This window comes from Phyllobates terribilis, unplaced genomic scaffold (genome assembly GCF_046119375.1).
Source record: "Phyllobates terribilis strain yellow unplaced genomic scaffold, ASM4611937v1 Scaffold_8__6_contigs__length_399053987, whole genome shotgun sequence".
Classification (NCBI taxonomy): domain Eukaryota; kingdom Metazoa; phylum Chordata; class Amphibia; order Anura; family Dendrobatidae; genus Phyllobates; species Phyllobates terribilis.
The window spans coordinates 221,697,540-221,717,828 of NW_027362768.1; the positions used below are offsets into that span (position 1 = coordinate 221,697,540).

The 20,289-nt window shown below is 45.3% G+C and overlaps 1 protein-coding gene across 3 annotated transcripts in view; it reads left to right on the forward strand.

Moving 5' to 3' along the window:
- Positions 1 to 4,675: 4,675 nt before the first annotated feature.
- The window catches only part of ATF6 (activating transcription factor 6), a 168,012-nt gene continuing 152,398 nt past the window's right edge, over positions 4,676 to 20,289 (forward strand). The window contains exons 1-3 of one of the 3 annotated variants that reach the window (XM_073644073.1): positions 4,676 to 4,962; positions 16,082 to 16,155; positions 18,765 to 18,852. In XM_073644073.1, the coding sequence (XP_073500174.1) occupies positions 4,869 to 4,962; positions 16,082 to 16,155; positions 18,765 to 18,852 (256 nt within the window). In that variant the 5' untranslated portion in view covers positions 4,676 to 4,868. The remainder of the gene's footprint in view (positions 4,963 to 16,081; positions 16,156 to 18,764; positions 18,853 to 20,289) is intronic. The other 2 variants (XM_073644072.1, XM_073644074.1) reach the window with 2 other exon arrangements.

Consider the following 20,289-nt stretch of genomic DNA (forward strand, 5'->3'; position numbering starts at 1 on the left):
TTCTAAACTGCCCGGGGCCCTTGCTACTCTTAATCCACCCCTGGGGCCCATTATATACTGTATGCAGCATCATATGAAGGCCCATTATATTCTGTATGCAGCATTATATGGGGGCCCATTTTATACTGTGTGTATCATCGTATGGGGGCCCATTATATACTGTATGGAGGACTATATGGTGCCCATAATTCTGCATGGAGGACTGTGTGGGGCCCATTATACTGTATGGAGGACTATGTGGGGCCATTATACTGTATGGAGGACTATGTGGGGCCCATTATACTGTATGTAGGACTATGTGGGGCCATTGTACTGTATGGAGGACTATGTGGGGCCCATTATACTGTATGGAGGACTATGTGGGGCCCATTATACTGTATGGAGGACTGTGTGGGGCCCATTATACTGTATGGAGGACTATGTGGGGCCATTATACTGTATGGAGGACTATGTGGGGCCCATTATACTGTATGTAGGACTATGTGGGGCCATTATACTGTACGTAGGACTATGTGGGGCCCATTATTCTGTATGGAGGACTATGTGGGGCCATTATACTGTATGGAGCACTGTGTGGTGCCCATAATACTGTATGGAGGACTATACTGTCCGGTCTAAAATGAAAGCTTTTGGATCCCCCCAGGACACGCACTGCGCACTGCGAGGATTCGCCAGTTTCTTGGTTATTGTAGAATTTACAATAGACATCACTCATGTAATGTAAGAAGTAATTGAAATCTTTGGCATTGTACTATACCTATATTTCTTACCTGTGCATCATGAATCATGGTATGTGTTAAAGGGGCCACTGAGACTCTTTTGCCTGGTGGAGCTTGCCCTGATGACTATGCTCATCAAGATGAACGCCGGGTGTAACTGTGACAGGGTGATCTGCTCTGTGACAGGCCGAGCGCTGATATCACATAGCAGTCACATTAAATGGCCGCTGGCTCTGTATAATGTCACCGGTGGTCACTGTATTACCTGTATTACAGCATCTACAGGTACTCTGTATATGCTGTAATGTCACTGGTTATCACAGTATTACCTGTACACTTAAACTACATACAGAGCTCCTGTGTATAAGGTCACCAGTGGTAATATTAGTGTTATTAGTACTGTGGTTTTTATTAATGACTAGCAGCCCAAGATCCAAAACAAATATGTTTCGGAAGCTACAAAAGTGTGCTCTACATAATAAAAACTAACTCAAATTACCCAGGTCTATTTACTTTCAGCCTTTTTACACGAGAAACAACAAAGTTGTCAGAATTAATAAATTAGTAAATGGCATTACAGAAAACAAAAACAACATTTAGAAGATTACAGAGACGTTCGCCAGTTCAAAAAGTGATTTTCTCAGGGCAGATTGCGTGGAAATTTCTCTGTCTGCTGCCCCTCTGTTCTACTGAAATAGACACTGGCGTTTTTTTCAGCCACCGCAGGCTAAATTCTCTATCTCGACGTTAAAGTACCTTTTGGTACACAGCGTCTACAGTGAATACTCTTTCACAATTTTTGATCAATCTTCCTTGTGTGGGGGTATCCAATACCTTCACCCTTACATCTGCTCTCCTATGAACTCTTGAAAACGCCACATATAATTGGCCATGTCCAAAACTTCATATTTCTGGAACCACTTCCAATTTAAAAAGAAACAAATTGTATTTCTGGATTCCCCGCATTTAAATACATATTTCAGAAGCAGGTTGATTGTTGTAGCATTACATTTTGAGCTAATCAGAAAAGAACAGATCAGTAGCAGCTGTGTTGGTAATGGCAGAGCCAGAGTAAATCGGACTCACCTCAACATTAAGCTCTTTATGTAGTAAGATCGGTATTGTATTATTTGGTCACTATGATGTAGTAATACCTGGTCTGGTTATGATGTGGAGGTATTTGTTCCTTGTATGTGGTATTATTCGGTCACTGTGGTGGTAATACCTGGTCTGGTCATGGTGTGACAGTATTATTCAGTCACTATGTGGTGGTAATATGTGATGTGGTCATGGTGTGATGGTATTAATCACCTGTATGTGGTATTATTCGGTCACTATGTGATCTGGTCATGCTGTGCAGGTATTAATCGCCTGCATGTGGTATTATTCGGTCACTGTGTGGTGATAATATGTAGTGTGGTCACGGTGTGGCAGTATTTGTTCCTTGTATGTGTTATTATTGGTCTTGGTATAGTGGATTGTGTTGTGTATGGCGGCCATTTGTTCTCTCTGACATCGATAAGGGGAAGATTCTTGATTTCCAATAGAGATTAAATACTTGGATGTTTAATCCCTCCCTGTCCTGTGACTATTACACAGTAGCAAATATGCACTTACAGGGGTTCTATGGTGAAAACTAGTAATTACCTATTCTAAGACCATGTTCACACATTCAGTTTTTGGTTAGTATTTCACAACCGTACTTGTAAGTCAAAACAAGTAGTGGGTGATAAATACAGAAGTGGTTACGTGTTTCTATTATACTTTTCCTCTGATTGTTCCACTCCTGGTTTTGGCTTACAAATACTGACCAAATTCTGAACGTGTGAACGTGGCCAAAGGATAAGTGATAAGTTATTGATTGGTGGGGGTCTGACACCTGGGACCTGCACCGATCTGCTGAATGCAGCGCTTTTATCCTCGTTAGTATGGAGAGGCATGGATGACTCGACCACTGATCCATTCATTCCCTAAGGGGCTGCACTTGGCTTTTTCTGGAAGCCCCCAAAGAGGATGAATGGAGCAGTGGTCAGACATTTCACCTGCCGCTCCATTTTAAAATGGGGATAAAAGTGCCCTCCCTGTCAGGTAGAAAATTCCCCATGTTTCTGATCGGTGCAGTTTCCAATGCTCGGATTCCACCGATCAATAAGTTATCACTTATCACCTATCTAACCTGTAGATCGGTGATAACTTGTTTTCATCAAAGAAGCCCCTTAATGCAAACTACCGTAATTGTACATCACAGTTATAGTGGTGCACAGTAGATGTGCAGGAGCCGCCTGTGTTTTACAGTTGACGCCTCACTATAACAGGGATAACGGCAAACAGGTATTTGCATATAGCTGTAGGGTGGGCCCCTAAAGTCCATTCCCTCTGTGGGCCCCAGTCCGACCCTGTTGGTGAGAACGTCGTGCAGAAGGGTTTTTTATCTAAGAGTGGTTGGTGGGACTGTGGAAGGTTGGAGAGATGGAGTCGGAGCCTGGGCAGAGTTTCAAGGATTTCAAAAATGTTGTCAGTATGGGGCCCTGAAATTCCTGGTGGCAGCCCTGATGGGAGGTATGATAGTGTGAGCATTGTACACCGTCAGTGCTGGCGGACTTGACTGCTCAGATTGTACAAGCCCTGTAAGGGAGATACAGATGCATCTCGCTAAATTACAATATCATCAAAAAGTTAATTTATTTCAGTTCTTCGATACAAAATGTGAAACTCATATATCAGTTTTTATTTCTGTTAATGTTGATGATTATGGCTTACAGTCAAGGAAAACACAAAAGTCATTATCTCAGTAAATTAAAATGAGTAACAAAAAACACCTGCAAAGGCTTCCTAAGCATTTAAAACGGTCCCTTGGTTTGTTTCAGTAGGCTCCACAATCATGGGGAAGACTACTGACTTGACAGATGTCCAGAAGGCAGTCATTGACACACTCCACAAGGTCCCAGAATTCCAGTTTTCATTTGGAAATCAAGGTCCCAGAGTCTGGAGGCTGAGTGGAGAGGCACACAATCCAAGCTGCTTGAGATCTAGTGTGAAGTTTCTACAATCAGTGATGGTTTGGGGAGCTATGTCATCTGCTGGTGTAGGTCCACTGTGTTTTATCAAGACCAAAGTCAGTGCAGCCGTCTACCAGGAAATTTTAGAGCACTTCATGCTTCCCTCTGCCGACAAGCTTTTTGGAGATGGAAATTTCATTCTCCAGCAGGACTTGGCACTTGTCCACACTGCCAAAAGTACCAATACCTGGTGTAAAAACAACAGTATCACTGTGCTTGATTGGCCAGCAAACTCGCCTGACCTTAACCCCATAGAGAATCTATGGAGTATTGTCAAGAGGAAGATGAGACACTAGACCCAACAATGCAGACGAGCTGAAGGCTGCTATCAAAGCAACCTGGGCTTCCATAACACTTAACAGTGCCACAGGCTGATCGCCTCCATGCCACACCGCATTGATGCAGTAATTGATGCAAAAGGAGCCCCGACCAAGTATTGAGGGCATTTACTGAACATACATTTCAGTAGGCCAACATTACGGATTTTAAAAACATTTTTCAAGCTGTTGTTATAAAGTATTCTAATTTACTGAGATAATGAGTTTTGTGTTCTCATTGGCTGTAAGCCATAATCATCAACATTAACAGAAATAAACACTTGAAATTGATCACTCTGTCTGTAATGACTCTCTAGAGTTTCACTTTTTGTATTGATGAACTGAAATGAACTTTTGATGATATTCTAATTTGGTGAGATGCACCTGTAATTCCTACAGTGCATACATTATAGAACGGCTCATTAGTGAGAGGTAAATGACTGTGCACACAGAGCATGCGCGGAGCAGGGAACTAAGGCGTCGCCTTTTCCGTGGTGTCAGGTGTGGAGCACACACGGTCACATAACTCTACTCCACAGTACGTGGACTAGGGGGCGTATAAACTGTCATCAAGCCAATCAGGGCAGAGCAGCTTCCATAAGCCCCGTTCACAGCATGGCTGTGTCTGACAGCATGTTGTAACCCGGGTGAAATGGCTTCTGGGGCATGCGCATTGGCTCCCGTCTTGACCTTGTGCGGCTCCCGTATTTCGTCACTGTGTGATGGTTAGATAGACGTGTATTTAGTAGTAGTCAGTGCGGAAACAAGCCGACATGACAACCGAGATACACAGCAGGATGTTCAGCGGAGTTCAGGGCCCTGGGCCCGGCGGCGGGGTTGGCGCGTCTCTGGACGGACTGGACTGGGGTAAGGTGTGCAGTTAGTGGCGGCAGGAGGGCGGGCATGGCATTTCATGCAGGGTGAGGCCCGGCCCTGGTATCTGTGTGTCATGTATGTGGTGAATGTATTTATACAGTTTGTATCATGAGTGATTACATCAGCGGTTTACCTGTTGTCAGCGACGTCACTGTATGACGTCATGCTCAGCTGGATGTTTCTGGAGTTATCAGAGTGCCCAACATTCTGGGCATATGGTGGGCACAGTGTGCCTGGTCATTTCCCTGATGATTTGTGGGCTCGCTCACAGTATGTCCAGTAATGCCGGCCGCATAGGTGAGGTGGCTGCCGGTGGCCCGGTAATGCCGGCCGCATAGGTGAGGTGGCTGCCGGCCGCATAGGTGAGGTGGCTGCCGGCCGCATAGGTGAGGTGGCTGCCGGCCGCATAGGTGAGGTGGCTGCCGGCCGCATAGGTGAGGTGGCTGCCGGTGGCCCGGTAATGCCGGCCGCATAGGTGAGGTGGCTGCCGGCCGCATAGGTGAGGTGGCTGCCGGCCGCATAGGTGAGGTGGCTGCCGGCCGCATAGGTGAGGTGGCTGCCGGCCGCATAGGTGAGGTGGCTGCCGGCCGCATAGGTGAGGTGGCTGCCGGCCGCATAGGTGAGGTGGCTGCCGGCCGCATAGGTGAGGTGGCTGCCGGCCGCATAGGTGAGGTGGCTGCTGGTAGAGCGATCCTTCAGCCGATCATTCACCAACAGCCATCTCAGCCATCCCTCCCATAAACGGCAGCCCTTGCTCGGCCCAGAGCTCCTGTGTTCTCTGTGAGAGCCTCATTAATAGACCCTTAGTTCCAATGAAAAACTTATTCTGAGTACTGTCCTGTTCTCACCCACAAGTAAGAAGCAGACCATTACTGGTAACAGCAGGGTCTGCAGTACTGTATACAGCTTTCATCACACCTGAGTACTGTCCTGTTCTCACCCAGAAGGAATATCCACCATGTCCGGTATACCCGTGTAATTACCGGTAACGACAGGGTCTGCAGTACTGTATACAGCTTTCATCACACCTGAGTACTGTCCTGTTCTCACCCAGAAGGAATATCCACCATGTCCGGTATACCCGTGTAATTACCGGTAACGACAGGGTCAGCAGTACTGTATACAGCTTTCATCACACCTGTGTATTGTCCTATTCTCACCCAGAAGGAATATCCACCATGTCCGGTATACCCGTGTAATTACCAGTAACGACAGGGTCTGCAGTACTGTATACAGCTTTCATCACACCTGTGTATTGTCCTATTCTCACCCAGAAGGAATATCCACCATGTCCGGTATACCCGTGTAATTACCGGTAACGACAGGGTCTGCAGTACTGTATACAGCTTTCATCACACCTGAGTACTGTCCTGTTCTCACCCAGAAGGAATATCCACCATGTCCGGTATACCCGTGTAATTACCGGTAACGACAGGGTCAGCAGTACTGTATACAGCTTTCATCACACCTGTGTATTGTCCTATTCTCACCCAGAAGGAATATCCACCTTGGCTGGTATACCTGGGTCACATTACCGGTAACGTGTTGAAACAAAAGAAAAAAGCAACCATAAAGGCACCAAGCGTACTAAATAATCATTACATACAGCATAATAGCAAAAAATGAATAGATATTTTATTAGAACACTAAAGAATACCGTTTAAAAACATGCAAAACACAGAAAAAAGGACATATATAAATTGATATAACAGATGTTACAAAATATAATCCGTGGACAAGAAAAAAGGTTTAATTTTATATTAGTCTAGCAGGACTACCGAAGTATATAATAATCCTAAGCAGTTAATAAATGAATACACCCTCCAGGTGGACAAATTCAGACAAATTCATATACTAACACCCACTATGGGACCCCCAGATCCATGGGATACAGAGTAAATATTTGATAAAACATGACAAAGTCCCAAAACTGAGAGCCGTTATATAGTACAGACCATATATATCCACGGAGCAAAAAAGGAGACATCAATAATAGAAATCCTACGCATTACGCCATTCGCACATGGTTTCCTCAGGGGTATAATGATATAATATCCACCACAGCCGGTATACTTGTGTCACTACTGGTAACGGCAAGTTCTGCAGTACTGTATACAGCTTTCAGTAAGGAACATTGGATCATCTTATAATAACAGAATCTATTTTTACCAAACGTATATATTTGTTCAGTCACAAGCATGAAGAGTTGGCCAGGATGGTGGCATACATGTTTGGTTCATGTAAAGGCTTCCATATAGGATTTTTTAACCTGTACATTACTGTATTCACCTGCCGGTCTCCTTGCATCTCTTGACCCCCCCCTGCACCCAGTCAGCGGCTGCTGATCGGCTGAAGCTTTCACATTTTATCTGGATACGAAATGTGAAGGCTGCAGCAGTGATGTGACATCCCCTGATGGATGTTGATGCCAGGGAGTCGTTGAGGAACACGGTACTGAATGTGGAGGAGCGGTGTTAGTCCTGGAGCTGAGTGGCTGTTTTTAATTAAATATTTTGTTCATTATCCTGGACCATTAAAGGGTTTGTCCAGTCATGAGATGCTTATCCTGGGTGCTGCAGAACAGCGGTTTCTACTCATTGAATGAACTGCATTTTGCAGCTCTGTTCCATGTGTTTACATCCAGTGGATCAAATATCATATCAGTTGAGGTGGCACACTTCAGACCCCCACTGATCTGATAATGATGACCTAACCTATCTCTTTAAGTTGAAATTTGGGGACAGGCCATTTAACATTGCCAAAAATGAATCAGGGTGAAGTGTGCAAGGGGCTCCGCTTCCCAGGCAACTGCTTGTTTAACGGACAGTAAACAGGTGTTGTACTGTCTTTTTCTCAGTGACTAAATATAACCACAATCTGCCGTGTCGTGGTAATGATAAAGCTCAGGAAACATGGGAACAGGAGAAACTCATACCTGCTGTATCTCTGTAATTGTTCGCAGGGCTATTTATCTATTTAAATCAATGTACTTGACAACAGGACCCATGATAATTTAATGGTCGCTGCCGGTGTCTGTCATACGTCTGATTAAGCACTGCATTATATTGTCCATCATGAGCTGAACCACAATGCAGGTGATGACCAGGCGGCATAAGTGCCGTATAACTGTTAGCACTCCTCCTATGAAGATGAAGTAAAATAACTTCTAAATAAAGATGACATTACTTACACTTATCCGTAGAACAAATGGGCAGCTGGTCCCCTTCTGGGTTTACTCTGCACAGCGCGACTTCTGACCCAGCGCTATACAAGCATTGCCATTCAGCCACAAAAGGTCCTATGAAAATGCCAAAAGTCGCACAGCTATTCATTGTAGGTACCATGGATCAGACCTCTCCAGTTTTGCAGATTCTAGTTGCATTCATTTACTTCGCTGGGGAAGCCACTTTTAACCTCTACATTACTGGTCTGAGTACATTTTTCAGCCGTGGATCATCTATAATACAAATGGCAGACAATAACAAACATAATTTTTTTTTTTTCTGTTATACAGATCTACTGTATTTCTATTTTTCTTTATAACCGAAATGCCAAAACTCTGCAAACAAAAAAAAAAAAATGCGTTGGTACAATATACAGTAGATTCTTCCGTCATATATGTAATGTTAATACAAATTGTAATACTATGCGAAAGGGAAAGAAATTGGGTACAATGGCAATTGTCTACTTGAAGGAGCCAAGGCACGCCACCAAGTAGCCAATGCCTACCAATACACGTATTAGAATACACCATGCCTTCTAATACACGTAGTAACAAATGACACAGCAAAAAAGGACCTTGAAACTGTATGTGGAGTCTTTGAATACCTAGGCCAGAAAGTGAAGGAGCTGGGAGCACAGTTAATCTTCTCATCCTTCCTCCCAGTGGATGGACATGGAACAAGGAGATTCTACAGGTGAACAACTGGCTACATTGATGGTGCCGTCGGCAAGCTTTTTTGTTTCTTGACCAAGGAGTGAATTACCTACAGGTGCATCTCGCAAAATTAGAATATCATCAAAAAGCTAGTTTTATCGGTCGACCATGACAGCACCACGAGAGAGGGAATCCGCCCACCAAGGACAGGAAACCTACAGGCTTAAAAGGGGGCGGCCCTCCCTCTCGCCTGTTTGGTTTCCTGTCCTTGATGGAAGGAGCCTATCGCAGGTGTGGAACGTCTGGAAAGAATGGCGATGGCTGTTGTAGCAGCGCCCCTATCTGGGATCGACAGCTCCAGCGTTAGGGGCGCACAAGCATGGCCAATCGGTGAGAGGCACAGCATTCTTGTGCACTGAGGGTTTTTGCAGGGGGCTGCGCCCCTGTCTGGGGTGGCAGCCATTTTTTTTCTGCCTCGACCAGGTGCACCTCCTGTGGGAGTGTCTGCCCTTGTTGTGATCCAAAGTGCGGTGGGGACTGCGCCCTTGGTTGGGGTGACAGCCCACCATCACCCTGTGTGCCCGGCGGAGGGGGGTCGCAGGGCCAAGGTGATTTGCGACCCCTCGCCCCCGACCGGGAGGATACCAGGCGGGGAGTCGCTAAAGCGCAGCTTACCTGGAGGTGTGTGTGTGTGTGTGTGTGTGTGTGTGTGTCCTTGTGCGGCGCATGCTTCCGGTTTCTGGGAGTCGCGGCTGATGACGTCACCGCGACTCAGCTACCACATGACCGGAAGTGGGGGTTCCGGTGTCAGAATAGTGCGGGAAATGGGAAAAAAAAAAAAAAAAAAAAGTGCGCTACTGAGGCTGTCTATTTAACTGACCAGGTAGCAGAGCTCAGAGCTTCATTCTCTTACCATGAAGTCTGAAAGCGATCAGCTACAGCAGCAGCAGCAAGTTGAGCAGCTGCCATCCTCACCATCTCAGCGGCTGGTTGGGGAGCCCCAAAAAGCGCATCGCACACATGGTTCTGGTAGCCGGTCCTCAGGAAAGCGGAGTTCGGTGTCTAGGTCCAGCCACCACACCTCCAATAGGATGGATGATTCTGCAGCCTCCAGGGAGGATCCCCCGGCTGAGAAGGGTCCTTCCTCCAAACCGGTACCAGACGTTTTTTCTTGAGCCGCCTGGGTAAGTGATCTTCGAGAGTTCACTTTGTAGTAGGGTATCTTTCTCCCCTTCTAATTTTAACAGGGGAAGAAGTGTACCTCCAAGGCAAAGCACACTCAGTGTGCGTTATGTAAATCCGTCCTCCCTGATGGATACCCTAAAAAATTATGCCAGTCGTGCATAAATCAAACGCTGGCAAAAGAAACACCTAATCTAACGTCAGATTTAAAGACACTAGTCAAGACTGAAATTCACAAAATCCTCTGCAAAAAAGCTAGAGGGAAAGCAGACTCAGACTGTGAAAGCTCCCTAGTCCCGGATGACCCCCGGCCCTCAGTCTATGAGTTGGGCTCGGATGATGTAGCCTCTTCCTCAGATAGTGGTTTGGCGCAGAATTGTTTTCCCCTTGGTGAGGTCGACGGCTTAATTAAAATGGTTCGGTCTACCATGAGCATCACAGAGGCCAGACAGGAAAAGTCAGTTCAGAATGTTATGTTCAGTGGGCTGGGACAAAGAAAGAGACGGAGTTTTTCCCTTGAATGAAAAAATTCGGGACTTGATCCATAGTGAATGGAGGAAACCGGAAAGGAAGGGTACTCTGCCTCCATTCTTCAAAAGAAAGTATCCCTTTGAAGAATCAGCTTCTTCCTCCTGGGAGAAAGTTCCCAGGATAGACGTGGCTATAGCTAAGGCGTCCAAGAGTTCCTACCTCCCCTTTGACGATATGGGGGCTCTTAAAGACCCCTTGGATAGGAAGGCTGATACTTTCCTCAAGAGGACCTGGGAAACTTCTGCGGGAGCCTTGAAACCCGCGGTTGCGGCTACCTGTACCGCCAGGTCCCTAATGATTTGGCTAGACCAACTAGAAGCCCATCTAAAAAACACCCCCAGGAAGGAAATTTTAGCGGACATGTCACTTCTTCAGGGGGCAGCAACTTTTATGGCAGATGCATCGGCTGATTCTGTCAGGTTGGCAGCAAGATCAGCTACTATGTCCAACTCAGCCTGTAGAGCTCTGTGGCTGAAGTGTTGGCTGGGGGATATTCAAGCGAGAACAAGACTCTGCTCTATGCCCTGTGAAGGGGAGCATCTCTTTGGGTCGGTCCTAGATGAACTTTTGGATAAAGCAAGCGACAAAAAGAGGGGTTTCCCTAGCCGGTCTATTCCCACGTACAAACACTCTTTCCATAGGAGAAGGTTTCTACGTAGTAAACACCAGAGGGGTCAGGAGAAATGGGAAGACCGCAAGCCAAAAGGTAAAGGGCTCCTGATCGGCTCTTCTACTAACCAAGGCCCCCGGAAACCGAGTCAATGACTCGCGGCTCAGGTAGGGGGGAGGCTGTTGGGCTTCTTACCTGCCTGGACAATGATTTCTTCTAGTAATTGGATCCTTGGTCTGGTAGGTTCCGGTCTGAAATTTGAGTTTCAGCGAATTCCTCGTGGGAGGTTCATCCTGACCCCAAGCCGATCCTCAGCACTGGAGCCAACGGCCCTACAAGCGGAGGTCCTGAACTTGGTCCATAAGGCCGTCCTGGTAGAAGTCCCGACAGCAGAGAAGGGACTAGGGTTCTACTTACCGCTATTTCTGGTCACTAAGCCTGATGGGTCCTTTAGGTGTATTATTAACCTTAAAGCCCTAAATAAATTTTTGTTAATTCCCACCTTTAAGATGGAATCCATCAAGTCCACAATAAAATTGCTTTTCTCAGGCTGTTACATGGTAGTGTTAGACCTGAAAGATGCCTATTACCATGTACCTATACATTGAGACTTCCAGAAATACCTTGGGGTGGCTTTGATCATTAATGATGAAATTAGACATTTTCAGTTTGCAGCCTTGCCATTCGGTCTGGCCATAGCCCCTAGGGCAGGGTTCCCCAACTCCAGTCCTCAAGGCCCACCAACAGGTCATGTTTTCAGGATTTCCTTAGTATTGCACAGGTGATAATTCCATCATCAGCACAGGCAATAGTTACATCACCTGTGCAATACTAAGGAAATCCTGAAAACATGACCTGTTGGTGGGCCTTGAGGACTGGAGTTGGGGAACCCTGCCCTAGGGTATTTACGAAGGTGATAGCGGAAGTTATGGCTCATGTGCGGGAGCATAATATTTTGATTATCCCATACCTGGATGATTTTTTGATTGTCGGAGACTCGGCCTCCCAATGTCACAATCATCTTAAACTGGTATCCTCTGTCTTGGAAGGTCTGGGCTGGATCCTTAATCTGGAAAAGTCCAGAGTAGTCCCTTCGAGCATACAACAGTTCTTGGGTATCATGCTGGATTCAGACCTCCAGATATGTTTCCTTCCAGAAACCAAGAAACAGAGGGTTAAAATGCTGGTGGAAAGAGCACTTTCAAACCCAGTCATGTCCCTTAGGGCTGCAATGTCCTTGCTAGGTACCCTATCATCTTGCCTTCCCGGGGGTTATGTGGGCACAATACCACTCTAGGGTCTTACAATGGGACATCTTGCATAATGAGGTCTTGTTAAATGGGCACTTGGAAGGGCGGATGTCCTTATCTCCCCTGTGGACTCGTTACAGTGGTGGGTGAACTTGGAAAACCTGTCTCGAGGTGTTCCCTGGGTGTTTAAAATATCTAAAATAATTACAACTGATGCAAGCTCTCATGGATGGGGAGCCCACCTGGGGGATATGTTTGCCCAGGGGTCCTGGTCAGACACTGAGAAAGCTCTTTCCTCCAATACTAAGGAACTACTAGCAGTAGATAAAGCTTTTGGGCATTTCTTACCGTTCCTTCACAAAGAGAACGTTAGGATCTTGTCAGACAATAACATAGCGGTGGCTTGCGTGAACCATCAGGGGGGTACTCGTGCTGGATCACTAATGGAAGTGGCGGATCATCTCTTTCAGATCTCTGAAGGCCATCTCCTCTCCTTAACAGCCCTCTACATCAAAGGGAGAGAAAATATAAAGGCAGACTTTTTAAGCCGTCATTCTTTAAGGCAGGGCGAATGGGAGGTAAAGCAGGACATTTTTTTCCCAGATAGTCCAAAAAATGGGGTCTTCCGGTGGTGGATCTCTTCGCCACAAAGCTAAATCGGAAGGCAAAACTCTTTTGCTCCCTAGATCCGAGAGAAAGGCCCCTGGCGGTAGACGCTCTCCAAATACCCTGGAATTTCAGTCTGGCCTACGCCTTCCCACCGTTAAATCTCCTACCTATGGTTCTAAGAAAGATCAGAGAGGACAAGGTGAGGGTCCTCTTGATCGCCCCCTTCTGGCCCAAAAGACCCTGGTTCTCATGCCTGAGGAACATGTCCATCTCAGATCCTTGGGTCCTACCCGAAGTTCCGGATCTCCTCAGCCAGGGTCCAATACTCCACCCTCAGGCTCCTGGCCTCCACCTGATGGTGTGGAATTTGAGAGGTCCCTGTTAGAACAAAAAAGGATTCTCCCAGGGTCTTGTGACTACGCTATTGCATAGTAGAAAACCTGTCACCACCAGGATTTACGCTAGAGTTTGGAAAAAAATTCTTTCTCTAATTCTACAGTGGGTGAAGGAGTGCCAATTGGGAAAATCTTAGAATTCTTACAGAGGGGCCACGAGTTGGGTTTGGCAACAAGCACCCTTAAGGTCCAAGTGTCGGCGTTGGGTACTCTGTATAACTGTGACCTGGCCGGAAATTATTGGGTTTCTCGCTTCATAAAGGTGGTAGGTAGATCCAGGCTGGTTATCAAGACTAAATTTGTACCCTGGGACCTGAATTTAGTTCTAAAAGCGTTATCTGGGTCTCCCTTTGAGCCAATAGATTCAGCGTCCCTTAGATCTATTTCCCTCAAAACAGCGCTTCTGGTAGCCTTAACATCAGCTAGAAGGATTGGCGATATTCAGGCTCTATCCACGGGCCCTCCCTTCACTCAGGTCCTGGATGATAGAATAATTCTTAGAGCGGATCCAGCATACCTCCCTAAAGTAGCTTCCCGTTTCCACAGACTCCAGGAAGTAATACTACCCTCATTCTGTCCGAATCCAAGTAATCCAAAAGATGCAGAGTTTCATGCCTTAGACGTGAGAAGATGTGTGATTAGGTACCTTTCAATCACCCAGCCCTTCAGGAAAGAGTTCCTTATTTGTTTCTTACCAGGGGGTTAGGAAAGGGCTCAAGGTCTCTAGGTCCACCATAGCTAGATGGATCAGGGAGGCCGTTACTCTTGCTTATGTGTCCAGCGGGGAGGAAGCGCCACAGGGATTGAAGGCTCACTCTACCTGGGCGGTGGCATCCTCATGGGCGGAGAAGTCTGGCGTCTCGTTGGAGGACATATGTAAGGCGGCTACCTGGTCTTCCCCATCTACCTTCTATAGGCACTATAGACTGGATTTGGGTGGCTCGTCTGACCTCACATTTGGGAGAATGGTGCTCCAGGAGGTGGTCCCTCCCTAGACTTCTTCATCTCTGCAATTCTTTTGTGGTGCCGACATGGTCGACCGATAAAGTCATAAGTTACTTACAGGTAACGGGATTTTTCGGAGACTATGACGGCACCCTTATATTCCGTCCCTTCACCTTATGGGAGCACTCCTCATCTATTCATTACAACCTTTTCTCATTTAGTGGTGTTGTATAAAAAATGTTATTTTTATTATTGTTTTGCTATGTCTACTAACCTGGTGGTCCTCTCAATGCTCTGTAATCCAAACTGAGGCAAGAGGGAGGGCCGCCCCCTTTTAAGCCTGTAGGTTTCCTGTCCTTGGTGGGCGGATTCCCTCTCTCGTGGTGCCGTCATGGTCTCCGAAAAATCCCGTTACCGGCAAGTAACTTATGACTTTTTTGCATTTCTTCAATACAAAAAGTGAAACTCGTATTATAGAGTCATTACAAACAGAGTGATCTATTTCAAGTGTTTATTTCTGTTAATGTTTATGATTATGGCTTACAACCAATGAAAACATCTCATTATCTCAGTAAATTGGAATTAACAAAAAACACCTGCAAAGGCTTCTTAAGCATTTAAAACTGTCCCTTGGTCTGTTTCAGTAGGCTCCACAATCATGGGGAAGACTGCTGACTTGACAGATGTCCAGAAGGCAGTCATTGACACACTCCACAGGGTTCTGGAGTTCCAATTTTGAATGGAAACAAACAAGGAGAATTGGAGCTGCTAACACAGGAAGAGAGATATGTCATAGGCATCACTGAAACTTAGTGGGATGATTCACATGATTACAATACAAATATTGTAGGCTACAACTTATTAGAAACAGTCTCTCTCTCTCGATCTCAAATTTCACTGCATAGCCTTACTATTCTTTATAGGGGAGTCCTGGTCGGGCATGATGGGTTTTAACACTTTTCATCTTTTATTCCTATATATCAAATCTGATGTGTGTAGCCATAGGAGTAGAAATGACCTTTTGACCAAAGAGTGGTCTGAGGTTTTTCAGCAGCTATAGAAAGGGAGTATGGAAGAAGCTGAATTAAAAAAAAAAAAACACGTGTGGGAAAAACATTGCTCCAAGGCTTCCTAGTGTCCTCATACTGGAGTACCACACATAATATGAAGTCCATCCCATTGTCTTTCAATATATATGGATATTTGGACAGTTTCTTTCTGGAGATCCTCTGTGTGGAGAGCATTGCTCTGCCCTCTTTATTTATTTTTTTAGCAAAACTATTCTACCATTGGTTAGATTAGCCTCTTAATATCCATCTTGTCCAACCACCGTGCGGCTCCATTGACAACATATGCCACTTTAAAATGGAGGAAAACTGAGAAGCAGCTTGCCCATATTAATTAGGGGGAAATAAAACATTGTGGTGTGTGTGTGTGGGGGGGGGAGGGGGGTTTGAGACATGTAGTATAATAAACATGTTGGTGACATTGTAGTAGCCTGGAAAAAATATTTATTTAAGGAGCCAGCTATTGACAAATATTTTTTGTTTAAGGGGTTACTGTGTGTTGGTACCCAGTAGTATAGTATAACTTTGTTGTTCTAAACCTTATGTTAGATTAGTGAAAGGTTGTCTTGCTGGCTCTGTTTGCAGTGCTCACATCTAATGTATGGTGTGTGTTTTTTTTTTTTTTTTTTTTTTTTTTTTATCAGATTCTTCATTGTTTGATGAACTGAGCGACTTAATAGATGTTGATCTCTTTGAAGATGGTAAATGCAATGCCTATGTAAGTAATGAGGCTGGTGCCATGTTGCCACAGGTATTATATTATGAAATTACAAGAGCCTTTCTTTAACGTCATTACTTGAATCCTCACTTAATGATGTTTCAGCAGAATTGGGGTCTAAACAATATACACTGCTCAAAAAAATAAAGGGAACACTTAAACAACACAATGTAACTCCAAGTCAATAACAACACTTCTATGAAATCTACCTGTCCAGTTATGAAGCAACACTGATTGTGAATCAATTTCTCCTGCTGTTGTGCAAATGGAACAGACAACTGGTAGAAATGATCGGCAATTAGCAAGATACCCCCTATAAAGGAGTGGTTCTGCAGGTGGTGACCACAGACCATTTCTCTGTTATCCTTTTTGGCTGTTTTGGTCACTTTTTCATTTTGCCATTGCTCTCACCCCTAGAGGTACAGTATCATGAGGCGGTGTCTACAGTACAACCCACAGAAGTTGCTCAGGTAGTGCAGTTTATCCAGGATGGCACATCAGTGCGAGCTGTGGCAAGAAGGGTAGCTGTTTCTGTCAGCATAGTGTCCAGAGGCTGGAGCAGATACCAGGAGTTGTGGAGGGAGCCATAGGAGGGCAACAACCCAGCAGCAGGACCATTACCTCCTCCTTTGTGCAAGGAGGAACAGGAGGAGCACTGCCTGAGCTCTATAAAATGACCTCCAGCAGGCCACAAATGTGCATGTGTCTGCGCAAATGGTTAGAAGCCGACTCCATGAGGGTGGTATGAGGGCCCGACGTCCACAGATGGGGGTGGTGCTCACAGCCCAACATCGTGCAGGGCGGCTGGCATTTGCCACAGAACACCAGGATTGGCAAAGTCGCCACTGGTGCCCTGTGCTCTTCACAGATGAAAGCAGGTTCACACTGAGCACATGTGACAGAGTCTGGAGACTCTGTGGAGATCGATCTGCTTCCTGCAACATCCTTCACAATGACCAGTTTGGCAGTGGGTCAGTAATGGTGTGGGGTGGCATTTCTTTGGAGGGCTGCACAGCCCTCCATGTGCTCGCCAGAGGTAGCCTGACTGACATTAGGTACCGAGATGAGATCCTCAGACCCCTTGTGAGACCATATGCTGGTGTGGTTGGCCCTGGGTTTCTCCTAATGCAGGACAATGCCAGACCTCATGTGGCTGGAGTGTGTCAGCAGTTCCTGCAAGATGAAGACATTGAAGCTATGGATTGGCCCGCCCGTTCCCCAGACCTGAATCTGATTGAGCACATCTGGGACATCATGTCTCTCTCCATCCACCAACATCACATTGCACCACAGACTGTCCAGGAGTTGGCGGATGCTTTAGTCTAGATCTAGGAGGAGATCCCACAGGAGACCATCCGCAACCTCATCAGGAGCATGTCCAGGCGTTGTAGGGAGGTCATACATGCACGTGGAGGCCACACACAATACTGAGCCTCATTTTGACTTGTTTTAAGGACATTACATCAAAGTTGGATCAGCCTATAGTGTGTTTTTCCACTTTAATTTTGGGGGTGACTCCAAATCCAGGCCTCCATTGGTTAATAAATGTGATTTCCATTGGTTATTTTTGTCTGATTTTGTTGTCAGCACATTCAACTTTGTATAGAACAAAGTATTCAATGAGAATATTTCATTCATTCAGATCTCGGATGTGTTATTTGAGTGTTGCCTTTATTTTTCTGAGCAGTGTACTATAGGCTATGTGCCCACGATGCAGAAATGCTCAGGATTTTTTCCTGAGCGTTTCTGCATCTCCCTGGCAGAAAAAAACGCATGCGGATTGTACATGCGGATTGTACATGCTTTTTTTCCTGTCAGGGACATGCAGAAGTGAAGCGTTCTTCACATGCATTTCCAAGCGATTTTAGCATCACTTGGAAAGTGCTTGTCAACTTGGTCACACTATATAAATCCATGCAAACTGCCGACAGCCAGCGTTGCGTGACCAATCACATGACTATGATGTCAGCGCAGGTCCTTTAGTACATCGCGAACTGCCGGCATGAGAGGAGGAGTGCATCGGGGGCCGCCAGAAGACAGACATACATACATACATACATACATACATACATACATACATACATACATACATACATACATACATACATACATACATACATACATACATACATTTTTTTTTTTTACAGTTTTCTATGGTACCCAGGTCCGGAGGAGAGTCTCCTCTCCTCTAGACCTGGGTACCATCCGCACATTAGAATGCATGGAATGCGCATCTACATATACAGTGATGCGTAATCCATGCAATATAATGCAAGTAAATGGCAAAAACGCAGCACTTCCACAAAATAATTGTTAGTGCTGCGTATTTTCCCGCAATGATAATCCCCAGCGGATATTTCCGCAGCATGTGCACAGCTCATGTGGATTATCATTGGCGGACATGGCAGGCTTTCTAACATGCGTTTTTTAAGCTTTTCTGCAGCTTTTTTGCCGCTGCGGAAACTCTTAAAAAAAAAACGCATCGTGGGCACACAGCCTTAATGTTACAATGTCCTAGAACAAATAAAACATTTTTTGCTGATGTGACTACCAATTCTGCTAACAGATATGTATCATTGGGGAATAATTTTATCTTCATTTTTTTGCAGGAAACCTATCTAGATGATCTTGATATTACAATGGATCTGACATCCTGGAATTCTTATCCATGGGCTGTTTCTGCACAGCAGTTTACTGGTAAATTATACTGGGATATATATTTATATATGTTTTTGAGTTTTTTAAAAAATAAGTAAATAAAGACTGAAGTTAAAGTGAACCTGACAGCTGTTTACCCTGTCCGATGCGCTGGCTGCATGATTGGAGCCTGGTATGTCTGACTTAAATACTGTGGCGTTTCAGAAAAAAAAACAATTTAAAAGTCGCTGCTTCTCCTTTCCTGCTGCCAGTGACTTGACAGATCTCTCCCTGTATACACATATAGAGAGAGACCTGTAAATCCAGTTCGTGCACTGGGGGGACTGCAGACTTATTGGTTTGGAGCGGACAACTTCTCTTAAGCGATAGCTGAGCCCCAGATATCACGGCCTGAAGTGGTGCTTGCACTGTTTAACTACCTTAATGCCGTGATCAATAGTGATCGTAGCATATAAGAGGCTGGGAGACTGAGGGGACTCCCTCTTCATCACGATTGACATCCTTGCAGGCTGCTGATTGTTGCCATGGCAACCCGAGGTCACAAAATGACCTCCAGGTCAGCAAGCTATGGTGTGCCTGTTTAGACCTTGCTGAGAGAATGATCTAAGAGGCTTCTGTCAGTGTCTCACTATATATGCATTGCAATGCATTATACCAGCAATCAGAGTAAAAAAATAAATTACAATTGAAAAAATATTTAAAAAATCACTAAATGAAAAGTTATACCAATAAATACATATATTTAAAAACAAAGTACATGTATCTGGTATTGCTGCATTCGAAATGACCTGAAATATAAAATTGTCACACTATTTAACCCCTTCAGTGAAGACTGTAATAAAAAATGGCAAACTGCTTTCTCATTAAACCGTCGAACAAAAAGTGGAATAAAACGTGATCAAAAGACTAGTGTGTGTGTGTGTGTGTGTGTGTGTATATATATACATACACACATACACACATACACACACACACACACACACACACACACACACACACACACACACACACACACACACACACACACACACACACACACACACACACACACACACACACACACACACACACACACATCTATCTCTATCTAAGACATCCCTTTAATGGTTCAGTGTGTTTGAATGACCATGTACCTTCCCCTTTAACGGACTGGTCACATGACTGTGACATCACACAGGTCCTTATGCACACAGAGGGTGTGGACACATGACTCTGACATCAGTTAAGGTCCTATCTGTGGATGTGTGCATGTGTGCTGCAAGATATAAAAACCCTGTGTGTAGGGAGCTCCTATGTGGGCACCGTGTGTCAGGCACGAGGCTGTTCCCTGGGTATGTATGTATGTATGTCTCGGAGTGCCACACAAGCGTCCTGGAGGGTGAAGCCTGGGTATGTGAAATATGCCAGTAAGCCTTAAAGGGTGGAGGGCTGGAGACCACGTGTGGTCAAGCCTTAGAGTCACAGTGGTGGCGGACT